This window comes from Pyrus communis, chromosome 16, assembly GCF_041283825.1.
Source record: "Pyrus communis isolate YQ-2024b chromosome 16, ASM4128382v1, whole genome shotgun sequence".
NCBI classification, from domain to species: Eukaryota; Viridiplantae; Streptophyta; class Magnoliopsida; order Rosales; family Rosaceae; genus Pyrus; species Pyrus communis.
This window is the reverse complement of record NC_142580.1, coordinates 18,748,686-18,772,873: the sequence shown is the minus strand read 5'-3', so window position 1 is coordinate 18,772,873 and position 24,188 is coordinate 18,748,686. Positions and strand designations below refer to the sequence as shown.

At 36.2% G+C, this 24,188-nt stretch overlaps 1 protein-coding gene across 3 annotated transcripts; it reads right to left on the bottom strand.

The window, feature by feature from the left end:
* Positions 1 to 465: 465 nt before the first annotated feature.
* Positions 466 to 8,637, bottom strand: LOC137731650 (subtilisin-like protease SBT2.5). 3 transcript variants are annotated; one of them, XM_068470822.2, is made up of 11 exons: positions 8,388 to 8,637; positions 7,421 to 7,636; positions 5,721 to 5,865; positions 5,220 to 5,614; positions 4,498 to 4,593; positions 4,332 to 4,404; positions 3,648 to 3,933; positions 2,341 to 2,666; positions 1,654 to 1,921; positions 1,076 to 1,357; positions 466 to 968 (listed from the first exon to the last, which is right to left on the bottom strand). In XM_068470822.2, exons 2-11 carry the CDS (start codon positions 7,603 to 7,605, stop codon positions 562 to 564), a joined length of 2,463 nt encoding a protein of 820 aa, XP_068326923.2. In that variant the 5' UTR covers positions 7,606 to 7,636; positions 8,388 to 8,637; the 3' UTR covers positions 466 to 561. The 3 variants fall into 3 exon arrangements, with proteins under 3 accessions (XP_068326923.2, XP_068326924.2, XP_068326926.2); XM_068470823.2 differs by having other exon boundaries at positions 8,392 to 8,622; XM_068470825.2 differs by lacking the exon at positions 8,388 to 8,637 and adding an exon at positions 7,992 to 8,278.
* Positions 8,638 to 24,188: the final 15,551 nt, after the last annotated feature.

The following is a 24,188-nucleotide window of genomic DNA, read 5'->3' as shown; positions in this document are numbered from 1 at the left end:
GAGACAACGTAAACATACTTAACACTATATCAACAATTCAGGTAAAGTTGTACTCTTTTTCCTTCGCTATGATTTTTTCCCACTAGGCTTTTCCGAGCAAAGTTTTAACAAGACAACTGATGTTGATATGTGGGCATCCAAGGGGAAGTGTTATAGAATTAGTGGGTGAATGCCCACTCAAAAGAATCATCATTGTATTTTGATGGTTGTAGTTACGAGAATCGCTCTATAAATAGAGCATTCCGTCTGTTATCAAATGCAGTACGAAAGAATGTAAGAGATAATATCAGTATCCCTCTCTCTTTATCTGCCATCCTTTTTTGTGTTATAGCTACTAAAGTCATAGTGTGATATTTTGCACTTGCTTCGCTCATGTCCTTAGAAAGGTTATCTCTCTAGCTTTTGTCTATTTATAACAATATATATATATATATATATATATATATATGTATATATGTATATATATTTCAGAAACATGCATCTAGCCTCACATCTTATTCCCACATGTTACAAAGAATATTACAACCATAACGTCTAAAATTTTTAGTTTACCAACCCAAACTACCGTTGGTATCCCATAGCTACCACTGGGATCCTCACCTTGTGCCCCCGGCTACCTTTCATCATCACCTCGCCAAAACTGTAGGATCCCGTCACAGACCGAACTGTCAGAGTCACTGAGAACTTTCGCGATGCACCAGGTCTCAGAGTCATTGCCCGAGGGCTAGCTTCGATGGCAACGGCTGGGGCCATTCTGGTTGTGATCACATAGGTTTCTTCTTGTGCAACATTTGTGACTGTGCGTGTAACCGTTTGACTTTTCACAAGATGAGCTACTGTGATTGAAGGAGAGTTGAAATTCGACGGGCGGACCATAGTGTAATTGCAGGGGGAGTTTGTGTACTTCTTTATCTCATTAGAATTAATACCAGGTGTTGTACACAAGAAACCCAAGTAATCCTGATAGCCTAAAATTTAAAAACCAAAAGTTATTCGATTGAGATTTCCTCACATAATGTGCCAAAGATGAGTCCGATAGCGTAAAATCATTTCAAGGATGTAGAAGAATACATACCCGCATCAAAGATTAGTCCAGGATCCAGAGCAGCTCTTGGATCGACATGGCCACTCCCATAATCAAAAGGGGTGGCACTGACAAACTTAATGGCTTGTGTTTCAGAATATTGTTGTGCTTGAAGAGGTCTGCCAGCCCTGTCCATAGTTGTTGATGTTGTCATCAAAGCTGATTTGATGGCGGAGGGGCTCCAATGAGGGTGCTTCTGCTTTATAAGAGCAGCTATTCCAGCTATATGTGGTGCAGCCATACTTGTTCCCGAAATCATGGCAAATCCCTCCCCTGGTCAAAGAAATAATCCCTTAATATGTCAAGTGCATCTCTATAGGTACAATTGTTATTGACTTGTGTTTAATTTGACAGCTGTGAGTGAGAAATCTGAATATCTTCCCCTTATTTTCTAAGCAAAATGAGGATGTGTCGGAAATTTTTTCATAACTAATTTCAGAATTTGAAACCTCGTAAACCGCTTTGAAACTAAAGTTTGGTAGACTGCCAAGTACTAAAAAACCTCGGGAAAGTTTGAAACATCAAAATATGGGGAGAAAACACTTAAAATGCTTCAATTAGATCCTTACCAACATAATCAGGTTCATCTGTTCCATTTGGAGACCAAGCAGCCCAAATTAGAGAACCAGGAGCTAGAATATCCGGCTTGAGAAGATCTGCTTCTTGGAAGCTGAAATCTTTGATGTTGGGTCCTCTAGCAGAGAATATTGCCACCTGTGGTGCAGACTTGTGGAGTATAGGCGTCAAACCATTCCCAATGCTACCTATAGCTTTGAAGCTCTTCACACGACCAGTCCAATCCCTTACTGTAGAGATGTTGTAATAATCTATAAGATCCTGAACAACGTCAAAGCCAGAGCACCAAGAACCAGTCGTGCACATAATTGCAGGAAAGGGGAAAAGTTAGAACGTGCATAAGAAGGAAAAGGGGCCAGAGACCTAAATAGTAGCTCAATTAAATTGTAAAAGATGGTAAGCACCGTAAGTTATCAGACGGGATCAAGTTCATATGCTACAAAGAAGTCACAAAAATGAAGTTTTATTTTATTTTTCTTGTCAGGGAGGTCAAAGACAAATGAATTTGCATGATTATATATTCATATGCTATTGTAGTAAATCTAATTTCACAAAAAACACTTGGAGAATGTTCCATACTCTATTACTTGATTACAACAAATCTAACTTTATAATTCTTTAAAAGCAATATAAATAAATAATAAACACCGTTTCGTTAAGGAGAAAAGTTGAAATATTACCATTGACCTTTCAACATCAGTGATTAGAATCCCAGGAACGCCTACAGGAACAGGATCAAATTTTGTCCCTGGGGAAACATTTTCCACCACAAGAACAAAACCAATTGCACCAAGACTTTTGGCTGTTTCGGACACTTTCTTGATTGATGCAGTACCAACAACGAAATTGAATGAATAGCCACAAAGAAGAATATTCCCCTGAACCAATTTCTTGTTTAAAACTTCTGGTTTCTGGCAGTCTGAGGGGCTATACTTAACTACAGAAGAATCAAGAAGCACATCATTTGCAGCAACCAGTGTGTATGTTTGATTTGGATGTGTTGATGCTGCAAAAAGCGGAACAGAAGAGAGAGTAATTCAGGCTTTGGAAATGCAAAAATGTAGAATGTGAACCAGTGATTGCCTTAGAATGCAAAAAGCCTGTATTATAACACACAAGCGAGAACTGCTGTAAATTGAAGGTGTCGCAAGATAACACAATCATGGAATGCTCCAGGATCCATGTGGAGGCATTACAAAAACCATCCTGAAATCAACCATGTCTTATTCATGCTAATGAGGCTGCCTATTATTAGGCCTTTATCATTTTTGCTGGTTACCATGCATTAAGCTTAAAATTAGGGTTGTTGGCTTAAATATAGGTCTAACCGTTAGAGCTGATTACCAGAGTATATGTCCTGGCATCCCAAATTAATCATTGTACTGCTTTCGTTTGAATCTTAAACACAATGATTTTTCTTCCCTATTTGAAATTTACTTTTCAATGTGGTGTTAGAGCAGTATTGTCCTGAGACCTAAACCCATTGCTATTCTTACCCTACTTGGTCCACAACAAAGAGAAAAAATCGACAACTTCTCTGTTGTTGCTATGCCACAGGTTCCACTACGTCTTCATCAAGATCTCTTTTTCAGTTCTTGGTTTATTTACTTTGGTCCCAGTGGGACAAAAGGATTTCCCCTTCTACTCTACGTTACAAATGAGCTGAGTTGTCCACCTTTTTCAGAAAACCTCATAAACACACTGTTTCTACTTGCAGCAAGCGGAGAATTGTCAAAATTCATTCTACAACTTGAGGGGGCGTCTATAGATTGATTAGAATGCATTTATCTTAATGGCTACCTATTTGGCATTTAGCCTAAATCAGGACTGTTAGTTTAAACTAAAGTCTAGGTTACACAACTGATTAACAAAGAAATTTATTTCCAAGAGATTATGCAGCAAGCATTTAGGTTATTGATGAATGTGCTACTAACAATTTGCTAAAAGAACATAACTGAATAGGTTTGCTCCCAAAACAGATACTTACGTGACAGCCCAAGTCCAGCTAATAGTTTTCCATTTCCAAGTGTTAGATGGTTTTTGTATCTGCGATCATCAATGGCGGCAGCAACAGAAGCTATCCAAGGACTATAAGAAACTAAAGTTTTTGGAAAAGGCCCTCCATTTCCAGCTGCTTGTGCAACAAATACACCTGCTTTCACAGCTGAAAGAAGTGTGGCATCAAAAGGATTCAAATAAGTGGTCTTGGTGGTAGCTGGAGGACTGTTTGGCCCCACAGAAAGGCTCAATATATCCACTCCATCATATACAGCCTGTTCAAGAAATATCTTCAAATAAGAACCACCATTCCAGACATAGCAACCAAGGGTAATAACCCCAAAGAGAGTAAAACTAGTTGGCAAGGCAACACTATCTGTTTCATCTTTAACGAAATATGTGAGCAGTCACCAATTTAAACCTTTTACCCTTCTTTTTCTGTGAGATGATGGAGATGTGCTGAGAGGACAAGCAAAAAATAACTTTTTGTCTTTTCTTTTATCTCTAAAGAATACATAATGATAGAGTTTTGCAGAGTGAGCAGGAACATATATCTACATGTGCATACCGACATGTAAAAAAGACACCCACATAAGTCCAAATGTACAGAAAAAGATGTGCACTAAGCATTCACCCAACGTCTTTTGTTCTATGTTATGGAATTATTGCACACCTGATCAATTGCGGCAACTACATCTGCAACAAACCCTCCAAAAAGCCTGTAAAGGGCTTTATATACAGCAATTCTGAAGACAGAAATTTACGTATCAGGATTAAAAGAAAGAAAACATTTACTGCTTTAATTCAAGAAACGACCAGAGGAACTTATTCTTACTCACCTGGCACGGGGAGCCATCCCACTTGCTTTCCCAAATTCATGACCACGCATTCTCACTGGAATTCCATTATTACCAGCTGCAATAGCTGCAGTGTGACTGGTAGACAACAACAAAAAAGGAGGAAAAAAGCTTCAGATAGAAAAAAATATCAATTGACACAAGCAGAAAGGGGAATAGGAAAAGGAATCAAAAGATTTTATGTTACAATAAATGTTGCCTAAAACGAAAGCAAAATAGTTTCTGTCAATTCCAAGTAGTAGGAAAGAGGAACTTTTATGGTTGTCAAGTTTTCCTTTTCTGAACAGTGAAACCCCAAAAGTTACATCTTCTGTAAATCTATCAGAGTTTTAACTGTATGATATTTTTATAAATACATTAGTATAATGCTATCCCTATGCTCATATTCATTGAAATGTATGTCAATTAATAAATGTCCTTACCTCTTTGTTCACAGAAGAAAGTATAAAACCTTTTGTCATTTATGGAAGTGTTTCTAAGCTTACTAATTGAATTCCCCAATTGATGCCATCCATGGTAGAGTATTCACTGATGCCTTATTAAGCTTACTGTTGGATTCCCCAATTGTGTCTAAGCTTACTAAGAAATGTACTCATCTCTTTATTTCTCTGAAATGAATATGTTTCTTTAAATGTATGAATATCCATAATACAAAATAACATAGGTTCCCATGAAGAACGTGTAACAGAGGTGTGGGGCCTAACCTTCCATGTCCATCACCATCCATAGGAGAGTCAAAATCAATAGAAGGATTAAATACCCCAGCTGCTATTGCAGCTTTGGCAAAATGGTGAGCTCCAATAATCTTCCCATTACAGAAGTTCCTCTTTGTGTCTGGATCAACTTCACATTTACCTCTGTACTTTGGAACAGGCCCATAAGGATCGATATTGGGGCTCGCAAAGCTTGGATGGTGCGGATAGATCCCTGAGTCCACAAACCCTATCACAATATCTTCCCCGGCCCTATCAAAGCCACCTCCTGTTGGCCATACTCCAGTTGGGAGACCTAAAAACTGTGGGGTGTGGGTTGTAAGTCTCTTCACCTTCCAATCTCTCTCCACTGATTTCACACCAGGAGCATGCATCAATGTTTCTGCCTACTAATAAAAGGAACAGCGTAAGAAAATGAGAATGCAAGAGAAGACATCAATATCTGTCATTCATATGAACGACATAAGAGGAAGTGTCTGTCCAAGTTGTTACCTGTTCATGAGAAATGTGGACTGCAAATCCATTAATAAGATGTTGATAGCTGTAGAGTTTTTGGTAGCTCCCTTCCTCAAACAACATGCCAAGAAGCATATCATGTTTACTCTCCAGGTGTCGGGCATAGGACGTGACTGATTCACTGAAAGAGGCCAAAAGAATCGCCAAAAGAGATTTATCAGTCCATTTCATGATTCAGAATCCGAGAGATAACCACCCAGTCGTAAAGAGAAATATCTCATCACGTATACGATAGTTTAGGATGAAAGATGTGCACTTTATAGACAACAAGATCATATTGAAAGGTGAACTCTTTCGGAGAAAGTAACTAGTTGCATGTAAGCTGTCACATAAAGGTACTGTATGAACATGTACATATGCATATGTCTCAATGTGTTAGAAAAGAAATTGATGAAAATAATTACCATATCCCAACAACTACTTCAAACAGGCAACATGTTGTAAGATGTAAAAAAGTGGTTCACAAAAAACCAATTGATGGTAAGACAAAGCAATAACAAAGAAATTATTGCCATAATAAACACAAACAAAGCAGATGACAGATTATTGGGTGTAACCCTACTCTAACCTGTTTGATCATTTCCTGAAAATAAAATAGAATTGATAGTTCTATTTGTTGGATCAATTTTTCGGTGGACTTTATCATCTTTTGTAAAAGCATCAATCAAATGTCAAATACTAACATAATATATAGAGGACATGTGGCATTTCATAGATGGTCCAAAACATTGTTCTAGTGATGGTCCTAATTCTTTTCAATAGCTCTCCATCCATGTCATTAGATTCATACAATTACATCATGCATGACTTTGACAGATTCTCAAACTTCGTACAATCACCATGTGGCCTTAAGCAAATGTTCATCTCTTTTTTTCTGCTCCTACAGCAAGTAATAATCTAAGAAAAACCTAGCTCTGTTCGCGCTGATGGATTTTCATTTCAAAATAAATTTTTATAAGAGGTTTTCAGTTTAAAATAATTATGGCAAGCAATTAGTAAAAAAGTGAGCTCGAAAATGTCAAGTCCTGAGTGCAAGCAATTAGTAAAAAAAGTTAGCTCGACAATGTCAAGTCCTGAGTGCAAGCAAACAACCATTCATGGACGGATTAAGAAAGATATATCTCTGTTTGTGGAGTTATGATTCTAATATAAATAAAGCAAGAAAACAACAGAAAAGTGAGCTAGACAACTGCGTGCAAGCAAACCCGTTAACCAAGCTTCCTTGGATGGATTGGGGTTGAAGTCACTATCATCAGCTCTATTCTCCCAAAGTCGATATCCAGCTTGAAATTAGTTTACGTTTTACACACCTAGGCATATCCATGAACTTGCTTACAAAAGATTTAACATTACAAATGCCTATGCTGAGTCAACCGAAGATCTAGAATTAACAACAGACAAATTATTCAGCAAATTCTTTGGTCCAACAAAGATACCTCCAAAGTCTACGACCCCACTTGGACCATATGAAACAATAACCACAAAGAAATCCAATTTCAATGTTTTTGGGAATGGTCAACACCTCCCAGGCTGCCTATGATTGGTTGGTAATAGGATAAAATTCTTATCCAAGATACATACATAAATAAATGCATAATTGTGTGTGTGAACAATAAGATATATAAAGATACATTGGAAAAAACAAAAAAAAAATCATGCAGGAAATTTGAATATACCTAGTTGTATCAATCTTTTCATCAGATTCCACAGCAGTGGCTTCAAATCCATCAACACCACCTTGGTAACTTATAATAGGCTCTCCTTCAATCGTCACGATGTAAACATCAGCTTTGCCAATAATTAAAAGGGAAAACAGTACGGCAACCGCGCACCCAAACTCCACGGCCACCATTTTTACCATTCAAGTATCCAACTTCAATACTCCACAAGATCTGAATCATGAGAAACACACCGAGTCAATAAAACAAAGTCGATCTTAAGTAAGCTAAATTGAAAAACACAATAATTACTAGGAAAATGACCACAACAATTACTAATTTACAGCTACCTGCGCTTATTTTTCACAATTACGAGCTCAAAGAAAACAAGATAACAATTTCATTGGTTTCTCGGACACGTAAAGAAAATAAATTGACTCAAAACATTAGCTTAAATCTCCTTTTCGGTCGACCATTTCCTATGCTTGTGGAGTTGCAAACAACGCCGAACTAACAGAAATCAAATTCTGAAAAACACCCAGAAATAGAAACCGAAAACTAACATTACAAAAACTCTAAAATGGCATACCCAAGTAGCGAAAAACTAAAAATGCACCGAGTTGTGGTAAGTAAGATCAGATTGCTGAAGTAATTAGAGTCTAAAAAAATGAGATTTTGATTAGCGAGTGAGTGAGTGAGTAGCAGAGTGGAAGAAATAAGGCAAAAATAGCTTCAAGATCACAAACGAGCACCAAAAAGCATTCCCTTGAAAAAGAGTCGCTTCCATTACTAAGCACCTTAAAAAAGCAAAAGAATGAATCTCATAAATCCAAAAAAAATATATAAAATTAAAATAAAAGCAACCGCTTTGTTAGCGATCCAAGCAAGGAATAATCGGCTACTATATACTAAACAAAATAAATAAAAGAAATTCCCCCACAATTATAAAAAATAAAAATAAAATGGAAAGGCAGTGCTTGGTTACTTGCAGAGATCCAGAGAGGCGAATCGGGAGCTGAGATTTACATCAAGGCTAACAATGGAGGGCTGAGATTTGATCAGAATGCGGATCGCATTGGTAGAATGCAGAGCTCTAGAGAGAGAGAGCTGTGAAGAAGCTGATCGACTTTTCAGTGAGGGAGAGTGACCGGTAGTGAGAGCGAGAGGAGTCTCTCCTCTGGTGGTTGGGGTTTTTTATTTATTTATTATCTTGGGGGATTGGGGTGGGGGGAGACAGGGAGCCGAAGATGATGGACGGATTAATTATTAATTACTCGATTTAACTAAAAGTAAATTTTGGGGATTATTATTCAGTAAATTTTGGCTTAATTTCTCGTTCGAAAGTCTAAGTTTTCTTCTCTCGTGCTGGGGCGAACATTCGCGCGCAAGCTGTCCGGTGGTTTATGTGGAATGACGAAACTGCCCTCGTGGTTTTGTCGCGGGCGAAGACGGCGGATGGGGATGGATGGAGCGGCTGCCTGCCGGTTCGGGTTTAATTGACGATCATGCAACTGTCTCGTTTCAGGTATTTTTGTCCGTCTGTCTATTTTTTTTCAGGTGGAGATTCCTTTTTTTTATAATTATTTTAGTTCTTAACTTAAATTTAATGAGAAACAAGAAAAATCCATTGCCATTACACATCCTATCCTGCTTTTAGGATGCAAAAACTGCAATATAATGGAGCTCACGTATATGAGGAGTGGGAAATGATTTTCTAAGAGCATCTTTTGAAGATATGTCAAATACGTCAATTAGGATAAAATAATAAAAACATCCTCAATCTTTGTCAAATCATTTTGGCCTAGTGTTTATTAAATTGAGGGTAGTTTTGTTATTTTAATATTTATTTAACATGACTATTCATGGAATGATCAAAATGATTGATGGTAAACAATCTCAATGACCACTTGTATTGATTTCAAATATCATAAACCAAAATGAAGAGTTATGCAAATCTCAAAAACCATTTTGGCAAAAAAACTTTCACCAATAGTTTACAACTTGTAACTATTTAAAATTACTTTTTTCTTAAAAACTGTAGTAGGGGGTATCAATATATAATAAAACAATTATTTAACACACTCCTTGGAATGAAAGAAATTTTGATTTCAACTTCAAAAGGCCACGTACCTTTTAAATAAAATTTTGACAATTCATATTTGACATTTCCATTTAAGATGCTCTAACATTACCTACTAGTTTAATAGTATTTAAAATTTCAACTAGTCATAGTCATAAGATAATTGGGATGTATGATTGGAGTATAAATTATGTACGGTACTTATAAGATAATTTTTCGGTTGAATAAACCAAATAAACCAAGAACATAATTAAATATAAGTTTAATCTCAGTTTATTACCTTGAAGTTGAACAAGTTTCTTGGTTTTCAACATTTCATACATAAAGTTTTTTTCATTCCAGTGTGGTACCTAAAGTCATGATTCTGGGATATTTTCATACATCCGTTAAGCTGTCTATTAAAACAGTCGGAAATTAAGTCTCAGAATTATAAAATGGGGGTTGGTTACATGTTAACGACTATTTTAACAGACAACTTAACAGTTGTATGAAAATGTCTCTGAATTATGACTTTAGGTACCAGACTGGAACGAAAAAAACTTGAAGTATGAAATGTTGAAAAAAAAAAATTCAAGGTAGTAAACTGAGATTAATCCTTAAACATAAGTGCATGTGTATGAGAACTAAGACGGTGTGTAATTTCCTATTCTAAATGAAGGGAACGTGATATTCTACTATGTGTTTGGTATGTGGGAAATGAGGCTTGGGAATGGAAAATTATGTCCATTCCCATGTTTGGTAAATCCGAACTTTGAGTTTGTGGGAAAAAAATGTAATAAATGTTGGTAAAGGAGAGAGAAAAACCAACCCATGGATGATGGAGGGTTTGCTTTTTACCTCTATTTTCCCTTTTTTTATTGCACATTTTTAACATTTATTACAAAATTTAAGGACAACATTGCCCTAAAAACTAATAATTCTTCATACTCAACTTTTCTTTTTCAAATTTATCCCTATTAAAAAATAAAAATACTAATTTGTCCTTTGATTTCATATTTACTTTTCCATTTTTACCAAACATCGTAATAGGTAAATCTAGTTCCCACACCCTAAGAAAAGGCACAGAAAAGTGTTTCTCATGAATTAATTTCCACGTACAAACGCATCGTAAGGGAATGGAGAATTAAGATGAGTCACAAAACAGGCCATTGAGTAAGCCATAATTAGGTAGTGAACTCAACACAAGTATTAAATGTTATTAATTAGATGTCGAATTCAATACAAATATTAAATGTCTTAGCCAATCATGTACTTAAATCTTTTATTTACAAGTGAAAAAATATCATTGAACTTCAATCTAGTTGCTCATTTGTTGGAAATTATTAGTTTATTTAGGAATTTAATTAGAGAGTTGATTTGATTTAGGGTATATTTAGTATTTGGGTTTCTTAGGTTAGGTCTCTATAAATATGGGAAATTTGAAAAAAAAAATAACCAATATTTAGGCCTCATATAAAATTATAGTCACCTTCTAGGTTTATGAAAGTACTAATATATCTTTAGGATGCGTTTATTGCACCAGACTATCTTGGACTGGACTAGCTTCAGGGATTAAGTTGAACTGGCTTGGACTAGACTAAGCAGGACTAACTTAGTGAAGCGTTTGGTGTAGTATCGGATTAGAAGTAGGATAATAAAAATAATAAAAATAATTCTCTTTTTTTTTTCTTTTTCTATTTCATTTTCCTGCCTGAAACCTCTCTTACCTCTCCTTTTTTTTGTCCGAACTCCATAGTGCAACCACATCTTTCTTCTCCATTTGAATCGATAAAGCTCCCAAAACACAAACAATCAGAAACTCAATTTCAATTGAAATCGAAATCGCAATTACGTTCCTTGTATACCCAACGACACTCTGATTCGAGTAGGATGAGGAAAGAGAGGGAGAGGACGTGATCTGGGTTGGGTCGTGCAGATCGGCTTGGCATATAGGTTGCGTCGTGCAGTTCAGCTCGGCATCTAGCAGGATGAGGAGAGAGAGGGAGAAGACGTGATCTGGGTTCGGGGCAAGGAGAGAGGGAAAGGATGCAAGCATTAGTGAGAGAACAAAAGCAAAGACAGGATGCGAAAGCAAAGAGAGAGGGAGAAGGAGAGACAGAGAGATGATGAACGACGAATGAGACAACGTTGTGAGGAATGAGTTCTTAGCAATCCCATGGTTTAACGTCGGACTAATTTGGACGACCTAACGAGGCCCGGAGTCCACACGAGTTCGGTCTAGTCTCATTTAAGTTAGTCCCCAAGCATACCAAACATGGGACAATAATCCTAGCCAGTCCAATCCCACTTAAGAAGGTGAAACAAACACACCCTTATTGACTAAAATCTTCCTCATTGCTTAAAATGGGGACAAAATTTTGCTTATAATTCTATATTGGGTCCAAATTTTTGTTTAAAATGGTGGCTAGTTGCTTATTTGTTGGAATTTATTAGTTTACTTAGAGATTTTATTTAGAGAGTTGTTTTGATTTTGTATTAGGGTATATTTGGTATTTGGGTTTCTTAGGTTCAGGTCTCTATGGATATGGGAAATAATGAAAAATAAATAAAATTTGGACCTCAAATAAAAGTATAGCTACTCTTCTAAGTTTATGATAATTATAACCAAAAGTTAATATGAAAGTACAAATTATACCTTTAATGACTAAAAACTCCCGAGTGCTTAAAATGGGGTCAAAATTTTGTTTAAAATGGTGGCTAGTTGCTTTAATTAGAGAGTTGATTTGATTTTGTATTAGGGCATTATTTGGTATTTGGGCTTCATAGATTTAGGTCTCTATAAATATAACTTATAATACAGTTTGAGAAATAAGTTAGTCACAATATAATCTTACAGATTAAGTTGCCATCTTGGCCAGCTTGTTGTGTTCTTTTTTGTTTCAATTAATAAAGTATCATTCATAGTTTAGTATTTTGTTCGTTCTTTTGATTTTCAACTTGATATCATAGCAAGTTTGATCATTCAAGATTTAATCTGTTTCTGTTTGGTACTAGTTTGCCTGTCTCGTTTATTTGTTATTTCCAGTTTCTATCTGTGGAATTCTTTCATTTCTAGTTTGGTTTTTGTTTGTCATTCTTAAGAAAAGAAATAATATAAAACAGAGACGCCAGACCACCGGACCGTTCCTGCTGTTTGTTATCGCCCACCGCCGTGTTTGTTCCCGTTCCCTTCCCAACGATTTGATCCTCGGCACCGTGATCGGATGAATCCACCAGTATCCGATGACTGTCTTTTGGGTTTGTTTTCTATTTCCAAAGTAAATTATAGCATGGATTTGAAAGCACATTATAGTAATGGGTCCTTAAGTGAAAATGATTTTGGACTTTGGAGGGGTGTCCTTTTCCAAATCACGTAGTCGTAGTATGATTTTCGAGCAATCTTCTGGTCATGGTCCTGCATCATCACAAGGAGTAAAAGACTAAAGTATATCAATTATGATGCGACGGGTCATCCAACCACTACAATTCACCAGGGGAATCCGATTTTTATCTTTGCCCCTCCCCTACAACATTTTTCATTCATGCTATTTATTATTTTTAACCCAATTTTTATTAAAAAACTAATATCAGAAATAAAACAGGTTCACTAAAAAATGTCTGAATATCATCTCACTTTTGAATATTATTCTATAATAAAAACAATACGAAAAATAAAATAAAATTTCAGAAAAAAAAAAAGAAAAAAAAAAGAAAAAGGGAAAACGGTGACAGCTAAAAAGATATTGGTGTTGTGGCCTAGTTACTGACAAGGAGTAGAAGGGTGCGGCAATGAGAGGGAGGTGAGAAAGTGTAGGGATTTCTTTGTGTGTTGTTATTTCTCTTACACAATGCATTTATTTATAGTGGTAAAGAGGAGAGGAATTACTTGTTCTCTAATAAGTAAATACAATCATATAGGGAACGAATAACTAGTAACCAAATCTATCTAGTATTTATACAATCACACTTTAATATAATATCTTTAACACTCCCCCTTGAGTGCGTAAGTACTCAAGTAGATTTGTCATCATGTAGAGTTGAGGAAGTCGACTCGTCAGCACTGATCTGGGAATACACTAGTCTCAGACAAAACAACTTGCATATGGAACTAAGTATTACCAAAACCCAAGCTCTATGACAAAGCTTGAGACGGACCCATAATCTAAGGAAAAGTACATAAGAAAGTGTAAAATCAAATTAAATGTCTACGGGACGTACACAAGGGTATGACCAGCTCACAATTGGTGCCTCATTAAAACCTCATTATGTAGTAAAAATTCAAAGGGAAAAATACTCCTAAGCGTACGGAAAAAGAGTACATCAAGATCAAGCGGTATACTTCGAGATACTTTCCCTGAGTTTGATATAATTCCAAATAGAACTAACAATGTTACAACTTAAAAAGTTTGCACATTATAAAAGTTATACACTTAATATATATATTATTCACAAAGCGACATTATCCTCCCCTTGATTAAAATTCTAGTATTCCATATTGGACAAAGGAGTTTTGTTGAGGGTCATTTGTATCCGAGAACATGTGAGCGTTGCCACTTGCCCCACCAAACTTATCCTTACAAGCTTTGTGTATCACATGGCATTCGACTATAACACCGTTTCAGTGGCCCCAAAATAAATCCAATTATTCAATCACATTGCAGATAGCTTAATCCAAGAGCAGTTGTTAGCTAGTTTATTATCCTTCGGCCATCCAAATCCAAACAGTGCCTTACACGAATTCGGTGCATGTGATCATATGGGCACTTTCTGTTTTGTTAATTTTCCTTCTTTATTCACGTTCTTTTGTTTCGATATTGGAATTCATGTGGAGTTGAAGTCGTTTTTATATAACTTCAATTTCTTCTTATGTATGATGTAAACCTCTCAATTGTGCAAAATTTAAGTTTGATGCTTAATATGTAGCTCCATGGTGACTTCGTTTTGTTGTTTTGTTTAACATTTTTTTGAAATAAATTGTAACTGCTATGCAGGTAAATTTGAGTTTAGCCAAGTTAACTAGAGTGTTGTGACAATAGACCTGTATTCAAGTTTCAATCTTTTTTCTCGCAACTAGAGAAGGGCGGAGTCACTTATAGGCTTGAAATAGCCACAACTCTCATTTGAGTGAATGAGTGTGTGAAAAATGCTTGTAGTTGGTCATATACTTCTTGTACTAGTGAAAATTTCTAGCTACCTGTGAACGTAACTCTGATTGAGTAAACCACGTTAATACCATACCATAATCATCATTAGTTTATCTTTTTATTTCTTCTTAATCAATTAAAAGTTATCTCATGGATAGGAACTTAGAGGAGGTTTTGGATGAAGGACAGTGATGGTTTTGGGTCAGATGAAATAAAAAATGAAATTGTAAAGGATTAAGAAAAGAAAAAGAAGAAAACGCGTCTAATCTCTTTAGATTTACCAAGTTGATGCTGGTTGTCTGATAAAGTAAAAAAGTGGTATCATGGGAGATTAGAATTCAAAGCACTAATTATTAAATTGGAAGATTATTAAGCGATGACATAAAGATTTTAATTCATTCATGTAAGTTGTTTTCCATAAAACAATGTGCCAGTAATAGGAAAACTCATACATGGATGGATGGGTGAAATGACTCGCTCACTTTTCAGCTACACAAGGGGACGAGGGTTATTCTTTTATTGTCAATCAGTGTTTCAAACACTCAAAAAAGTTAATGGACTTTTGGGTGCATGATAGATGAAAACCAAAATCATCCTAATAATCTAACTTTCTGCTGCTTTTTATTGCCTTTTTGGATTCGATGGGTCAAGAACATGATCACTGTGGTGTAAAAATTTCACCGCTTTAGGATTTGACGAAATTGTATCAACAAAACAAAGAGACATCTACGTTACTGATCAAAGCCACGTGCTTAGAGAGGGAGTTTAACCAATGAACTTCCGATCCAAAGTCCGAAGCGCTGTAAAAAATTGAGTAATTTAGGATTGAATTGCGTAAAATCAACTTAAAAGAAAATGAATTAGTGGTGGGGTATTTATAGGAGCTAGGCTGGCCACATGTTTAGTCAGCTTCTAATTGGCCAGGGTGTATCATCTGTTAGATTAGGAAAGTATTTTTAAGATGTTGAAATATCATAAAAATGCTTGAGAATAATCCATAAAGATATTATTAAATAAATAATATCTAAGAATTATCTTTGGAGAATCCTTAATTGGATTTTATTGCATTTTCTTGAATAAACGGAAAGGGGGTGATGTGCCTTATATGTACATGCCCACCTCCATATAGCACGAGGCCTTTTGGGAGCTCACTGACTTTGGATTCCATCGGAACTCCGAAGTTAAGCGAGTTCGGGTGAGAGGCATAGCATTCCTTAATCAATTATTGGGACTTGACAAGTATGAATTATTCAATTCAAGCTACATAACGAACCCACTTGACATTCAAGATTTCCATTTCATCCATCATATAAATCACTATATTTCAACATAATACCACAATCCATATCATGTAGCATATTAAAGAACCAACGAAGCATAATATTATTCTCTAGCCACATTGGTCAACTAATCTGATCATAATAATAACAATCATATCCAACATTATTCCACAATCACTCCAATTAATCAATTCCATGAATCAAAGATGCATGATATTGACATTTAACTACGTTAATCAATCAACAAGATCACATATCAATTCATGAAATTTAATCAAGGAATTCTACATAATTCCCTACCTAGATTCCAAGTAATAACATGATAAATCTAATTTATAAACACAATGTCTTCTATGAGTAATTCTCATTCACTTCAATCTAGGGTTCAAGACTAATTTTATGGAAATAAACAAGAGTAGGGATTCCGGACAACTTAACGGAATCCAACTAAAATATGGTAGCGTATCGAAATGTACCAAGTACAACTAATCCTCATAAACTTAGGCAGGCAGTGATCACCCATCACTGATATACCAAGCATGATCACCCGTAGAATTCGTATGGTCCTCCATTGCGGATATACCAAGTAGAACCATAGGCATAATCTAAGCGTGCATGCAGTGATCACCCATCGCGGATATACCAAGCATGATCACCCCTAAAATACATATGGTCCCCCATCGCGGATATATCAAGCAGGACCACATCCTAACTCTAGGTAATGATCACCCATCACGGATATACCAAGCATGATCACTCCTAAAATGCGTATGGTCCCCCATTGTGGATATACCAAGCAGAACCATAGACATAATCTAAGCGTGCAGGCAGTGATCACCCATCACAGATATTGTAACGACCCAATTTCTTAATTCGGAAGATAATTACTATGGGAGGCCTAAAGAAATTAAACCCTAAGATTTATTTTTAAAATAATCATCCAATTCCTTTCTTAGACAAATTTTCAATAAAAGATTAATCTCAGTTATTTTATGGCTGCATCTAACTTCTTGTTAGATTGTCTACGTACCCTCAATAGGGATCAAGCCATTCGTAGTTCACCTTTCATTTTTAATCCATCTCCTAAAATATTCAAGTGGAGGAAATATTCAATACCATATTTAGAAATTTAAACACATCAAATGGATACCCAAAAACGAATTCAGAATATCAAAATCTGTGTAATGAGGCAGCATCGGCCCATTGGCCACACACCACCGTTGGTGGTAGTTTCCGTTCCAATTTTCTAATGAATTTCAAAAATTACCAAATTTTACAAACTTATAGAACACAATAAGGGGAACAACTTTCATACCTGCGCTCAGGTCCAATTCGGCCGGGAAGACATTGGAAATCGCCTCGACCTGCTGAAAATCTAGTTTCTCGGACTAACTCTAAAAATTACCAAAGTTTACAGGAAGTTACAGATCAATGAGGGGAACAAGTTTAATACCTGGGCTAAAGTTCAATCTGGCCAGGAAGCACCTGAAATTGGCCTCACACCATCGAAAACCCTAGAAATGGGTGTTCTTGATTCAACGCCAAAACGAACTCCAACGCTACAACCAATGCTTGGGCCTTTCTCTTGGGATTGAGGGGAGTCAATTGGTAGTGGTGATTGACGGTAATTGTTGTTGGAATCACCAGAAAAGGGTGAAACCCGTTGGACAAACCGGAACTTTGTGGCTTCGATTTGTAAAATTGGGTTAGAAATTTAGAAATCTAACACCACATAGACATTGGGCTCACCGAGAGCTTTCCATGAACACCAAGATCACCCAAAATAGAAGTCGGATGAAGGAGATACAGCTGGGTCGGGTCAGCGGGTCAAAAGGGATTCCGGTTCCCTATTCCTCTTCTCCTTCATTTCCCTTCATTTCCTCCCTTCCTGATTGGCCATCTCCTCTCCTTTTCTCTCTCGCAACTCTCTCTTTTACCCTCTCTCCTGCAGCCATCTGGCAACTTCTTCTGTCTTTTTTTTTTATTTTTTTTTATTTTTTATTTTTTATTTTTTACAACTAAAACGTCTCTAATTTATTCGTTAGAATTTCAAATTACATTCTGTTTGCGCCCACGCGTTCGTATCAACGAGTACTACCCAAATATGTAAAGAAATCTGAAAAATCATGAAAGGATCAAATATATCCACAAAGAATCCCATTTAATACAATAGGGTCATTTTCGTCTTTTCCACTTATCGATAAATTTTATGATGTAAATTATAATAATTTCATGTAACAAAATTTTAAAATTTATCAATTAAATTTTCATAACCATAAATCAATTGATTTTCGATTTTCTCCACATATTCATAATTATGAATATCTAATTCATATACTTAATTTTCAAGGTATTACATTCACCCCTCATTAAAATAAATCTCGTCCCCGGGATTTCAACCATCGAGTTACAAAAAGGAATTAGAACTATTCCCACCATTCATTTAATGGTGAATAAAATCATAATCTCAGTCTACGATTTTATTCAGGCTCCAAAAATAAGCAACCAACGAATAATAATCGTGATTCTCACCCACATTCTTAGATTCCCAACCACATTCATTGGCAAAATAAATATCAGAATTTCTAGCCATACACATTGGCAAAAATAATATCAAACATCAAGCCATAATTCTCATTGGCTAAATAATTACCAGAATATCAAACCATATCTACCATTGGCTAGATAAATACTAGCATAATAACCACAATCATTGGTAAACCACGTACCATTATTGGCTATACATCGCCGTTACAACAATTCTACCTCAAAATTTCTAAACGCACTCACGGGCAATACCAAACATCAGAATTTGTTTTTTTGTTTGTTTTTTTTTTTTTTTTTTTGTCAAATCTTTCTTTCAATTGATTCTCTTTTAAATTGCTTCAAAGTGCAACCAAAGATCGAATAAATGAGTGACTCGCACTTCCAAAGTACTATTCACATTTCATCAACCAAGGAAGAGAAATTTAAATATATTAGAACTCTATTGGCCAACAAAACTAAACCTTATTAATCACAAAGCCATGAGAATATGTTCTCGTCATCAGTTTTGTTCGCAATACCAAATCCAACAATGACAACTCATAACTATGGCAACCAAACCAATCGACTTTGTAATTATACACTTTCCTCATCAATTCTTTTCATCAAATGAAAAAACTCAACTAGGAAAACATTTATATTAAACAAACTTAAACAAACTCAAAATCTCATTCCATATTTTCATTCATGTCCACCAATAATAAATGAATAAAAATCTTCATGGTCTTTTCACCATTCCAATTATAATGCTCAAACCATAACCACAATTTATAATTTCATTCCCATTCGATCAACCACCATGACTTTCATAAATATTAAAATTTCCGTCCATCATTATCATTGGCCATACAAATATAAAGAATTCCTAAGCATAATCATCATAGGTCAAACAAAGATTTTACCATGATTTTCTTTATGTTCCAACAAGTGATTAGTAGTCCGGAAATAATTGTAATATACCCGACAATTATACCTTCCCACAGATCCCATTGATAACTCATTCTCACAGCCCACACATGGAGCTTTTCTCCCATAAACATTGGGTCTTTATGCCCGTTCAACCACTTTACCACATTCTATGGGTCATTCTGCCCAAATCCACATTGATAGAAACATATTTATGTGACTTAGTTAGCTTGTTTTCTTGCATTTACATAGTTAGTTTCAATTTATTACAGTGATTTAAGCTATTTTCGTGTGTTTGTAGGTCTTAATGGCAAATGAAGCAAGAAAGTGCATTTTGGAGTTATTTGGAGCAGTTTTGGGCATGAAATGGATAGTTTGCATATGGAGCAAGGTGGATGGACGAATTTGAAGTCAAAAGAGGCTAGGAACATGCTACAAATCTGGAGAAACAAGTTCAAAATAAACAAGATAAGGAAAAAGCAAGAAACATGGAACATTATCCAAACAACCTTATCTTATCCAAACCTTATCCTAACCTAATCTTGTTCTACCTTATTTCTAGCTACAAGGGACATAATACCTGATTTCTAGAAGTCTTATCTGCTCCTAAAAGGGTGCCGCACCCTTCCCCTTTATCCCCTAATTTCTGCCACAAAACACATTGTTTCTAGAATCCCTAGAAAGGTGGTGCCTCTCCCTCTTTTAGAAGCTCTAGAACCTGTAATCCTTTTCCTTAGAGAATTGAGCAATCATTTTCCCTTCAGATTTTGGTGCACCCTAGCCCTTTTCCCACCTGATTTCTACCAAACCCTAATCTGATTTCCCTAGGGTTTGTCGTGCATCATATATATATATATATATATATATATATATATATTTTTAAGCTTGTGCCGCACCCATCCATCCATTCATTCACTCATCCATTCGTTCATTCAGCCATCAAACACCATAATTCACACCATATACATCTAAATCACCCTAGTGCCACAGCAAGGAAGGAAGGAGAAGAGGGCTTGTGCTGTGCTTGCCACCATCCAAGGGAGTACCATGCCTGCCATTGGAGTGTGGAGTGATTCTGGGTTCTTTCTATCCTTAGTTTTAGTTCAATGTTTATTTTAATTTGGTTTTCAATTATGATGAACATGAGGAACTAATTTCTTTATAGTTGGAGGTGAATTCGAAGCCATGATTATATGTTTTATATGAATTGATTACATCCAGTTATTGTTTCTTGAGTCTTGAATGTGATTTGCTTATCTGAGTTATCAAAACTTGTTTATGTATGTTGATTGAGGGTCGACACTTAATTTGCATGCATGAATTTGATGCTAGAGTATAAGGGAGTTTCACCTAATCGTTATGAACTTATATTCATAAGTAGTGGAAGTCACTAGTCATGATTGTGTTAAGTAAATCCTTGGTATGAGTATCATGCTTTTCATAGTTATGAGTGCCTCGTCAATGCTTATGGTTTTCAAAGAACTTAATGACCTTTGATATGTCTTTCTATCATGCTTTTCACAGTTAGGGAACTTGATAAGGATAATTTGGTTGTGATGCATATTCCATCCAATTCAATGAGTTAAGGAAAATCTGAAAGTTAATTTGTGCTTTTCACGGTTAATTTGGAGCATTGTCGTTCATTGTCTAAAGGAATAATAACTGGAAATTGGTTTGTATGCATATGTCATGTGTGGAGAAGGACCCTCTAACTAGCCTTCACTCTTTTTAATTCACTAAATTTGTTTTTATAAAGTGTTTTATGCAAGGTTTCTGTTTTAAGTTTTAAATTCGTCAAAAACAATCCCTTTTCTATTGAGTCTTGTTAGTTGAGTCAAAATTTGTTTTCTTTTAGTCTTTTGAGTCAAGTTAAGTCTTATTTTCATCAACATCACTTGTTAGGTCTAGAATTGAGTCTTTTTTATTGTTTACTACTATTTTGAGTGTTTTGAGTCTGTTTTGAGTCTATAGAGTCTAATTTAGTGTTTTTAAGTCTCATTTGTGTTGATTAGCATCCCTAGTTAATCCTTGATCTAGAATGATCCCTACTTACATATTGACTACAATTGTCAACATTAGGGTTTAATTTGTGTGTTAAGTTAATTTTCACATCAAGTTTTGGCGCCGTTGCCGGGGATTAGCAAAATTGCTAATCTTCCCCTAGTTAGTGCTGTGTGTTTTTTTTTTCTTTTTTCTTTTGTGTCTGTTTATGTTTTGTTTTGTATTCTGATTTTATTTTATTTTGTTTGCTTTGTTTTAGGTACTAGTTTATGACTCGTACTTCTCAACCTATTCATGAGCATATATTGGAGTTTGACGACGATTTTGAATGAACATTGAGAAGAAAGATGAGGCATCCAGAACCTAGTCCACCTAGTTCTAAAGCCGAATCTGAAGAAGAAGAAGTGGAAGAGAAAGAACAAGCCATGGCTGCAGATAATTAAACAATCAAGGAACTTTCAGCCTTGGGGTTGGACAATGTTGTGCTTTTATGCTTTCAATATCCTAGAGCGGCTCAAGGCAAGACCGATGAGTTCGAATCGAAGTCAAGCTTGCTGCATCATATTCCCAAATACCATGGGTTGTCCAAACAAGCATCTTAAGGAGTTTAAAGTGGTATGTTCAAGCATGACACCCATTAATGTCGATGGGAACATTTTGAAGATGAAAACCTTTCCATTCTCTCTTTTGGAAAAGGCTAAGAATTGGCTCTATGAATTGGCAACTGGAACTATCACTTCTTGGGAAAGCATGAAGAAAGCATTCTTAGAGAAGTGTTTCCCAACTTCGAGAGTCATTCTCTTGAGGAAGAGAATTAGTGGCATTCAACAAAGCCAAGAAGAATCATTTCCATCGTATTATGAGCATTTCAAGACTTTAGTTACATCGTGCCCTCAACATCAAATGAAGGAAGAGCTTTTAATTCAATATTTCTACGAGGGACTCCTTCCAATTGAGAGACAAATGCTAGATGCCTTAGCAGGGGGTGCTTTGGTTGACAAAACACCAGTGGCTACCAAGATCTTAATTGCAAATCAAGCCTTGAATGCACAACAATACGAGGGAGTTGGACAAAGAGACCCCCCACGGCAACAAGAAGTTAATAAGGTAAGTGCAATTTCTGAAATTCAATCTCAATTAGCTAATCTCACTACTCTTGTGTCACAAGTTATTGATGGATTCAAAGTACAAAAAGCTAGTGTATGTGGCGTGTGCACTATGCAAGGACATCCCTCTGAGCAATGCCCTCAATTGATTGAGAATGAAGGATGGGAATCTGCCAATGTCATGGGTTATCAAGGCCAAAATCAACCTAGGCATGATCCATACGCCAACACTTACAATCCGAGGTGGTGAGATCATCCAAATATGAAGTGGAGGGAGCCTAAAAAAAAAACTCAACAACAAGGAGGATTTCGTCCACCACCCCCTGGGATGTTTCCAAGGCCATACGCACCAATTCAAAACCAACCATAATCTGCCCAACCAAAAATAGGTTCGTCCATGGATAATGATCAAATTGTTCAATTATTAACCACTTTGGCGCAGGGAGTCCAAAATCAAACCCAAGCAATGCAAAATCAAGCCAAAAAGGTGGATGAATTGGAGAAGCAAATGGGGCAGATTTCAGAGTTCGTTGGGCAGTTTCGAGAACAAGGCAAACTTCCTAGTTTAATCGTTGTGAATCCAAAATGAGGCTTTGAAACTGCCAAGGCCATTACGTTGAGAAGTGGCAAGGAGCTTGGAAATCACCTAAAACCATCCAAACAAGGCCTTAACGAGGAGGAAAAGTTGCTGCAAGAAGAAGAACAGGAAGCAAGGGCCACGGCAAGGGAAGACCAATCCTTGTCGTAGCTCCCTAAGGCCCCAAAACTGTCCCAAACCACCAAGGTAATTCCAAATTCGAATTTTTCTAGTTCTATTCCACTAAATGTGCCCTTTCCTAGCAGGTTTAGGCAATCAAAGAAAGAAGCGAATGAGAAAGACATTCTGGAAACCATTAGGAAAGTTCAAGTCAATATCCCGCTCCTTGATACAATTGAGCAAGTTCCTAAGTATGCCAAATTCTTGAAAGAGCTTTGCACAACAAGGAAGAGGATTTCAAACAAGAAAGTGGTCCAGGTAAGTGAGAATGTTTCTGCAATGCTACAAATGGATTACCACCTAAATGCAAAGATCCGGGTAGTTTTACAATTCCTTATGTTATTGGCAATACTAAGTTTGAACATGCTATGTTAGACTTAGGAGCTTTAATTAATGTCATGCCTTACTCAATTTATGCATCTATGAACTTAGGAGAGCTTAAAAAAGATGGTGTGATTATTCAATTGGCCGATCGTTCTTATGCATATACGAAAGGAGTTTTGGAAGATGTTTTAGTGCAGGTTAACAATTTGATATTTCCAGCGGACTTTTACGTGCTTGATATAGAAGATTCAGCCCATTCTACCCCATTGCCGATCCTCCTTAGGAGACATTTCTTGAAAACAGCTCGCACTGAGATCTATATGTTCAAAGGGACTTTAACGATGGAATTTGATGGCGAGATTATTGATTTTAATATTTCTGAAGCTATTAAATATCCTAAAGATGATCATTCTTGTTTTTCTATTGATGTGTTTGATTTGTTGGTGCAGGATTATCTAGATTCGTTAGAGAAAGATCCCCTTGAAACAACAATTGCCAAGAGATTGGGCCTAGAACCCAATCTGGCCGTGCCTAGTGATGAAATTGGCGAGATGGTGGCTGCCCTAGGGGCATTGCCACAACATCCTAGTAAGTCTCCAATCCCAATTTCAATTCCCGTTTCTACTAATAAGTTGTTACCTTTAGTGATTCAGGCCCCGATTCTT

Coding starts and splice junctions, on each gene's coding strand:
- LOC137731650 (XM_068470822.2), bottom strand. CDS start 7,605: ATGGTAAAAATGGTGGCCGTGGAGTTTGGGTGCGCGGTTGCCGTACTG. Junction 5,866..7,420: donor GAAAAGATTGATACAACTAG/GTATATTCAAAT, acceptor GGCCTCTTTCAG/TGAATCAGTCACGTCCTATG. Junction 4,405..4,497: donor GGGATGGCTCCCCGTGCCAG/GTGAGTAAGAAT, acceptor TTCTGTCTTCAG/AATTGCTGTATATAAAGCCC.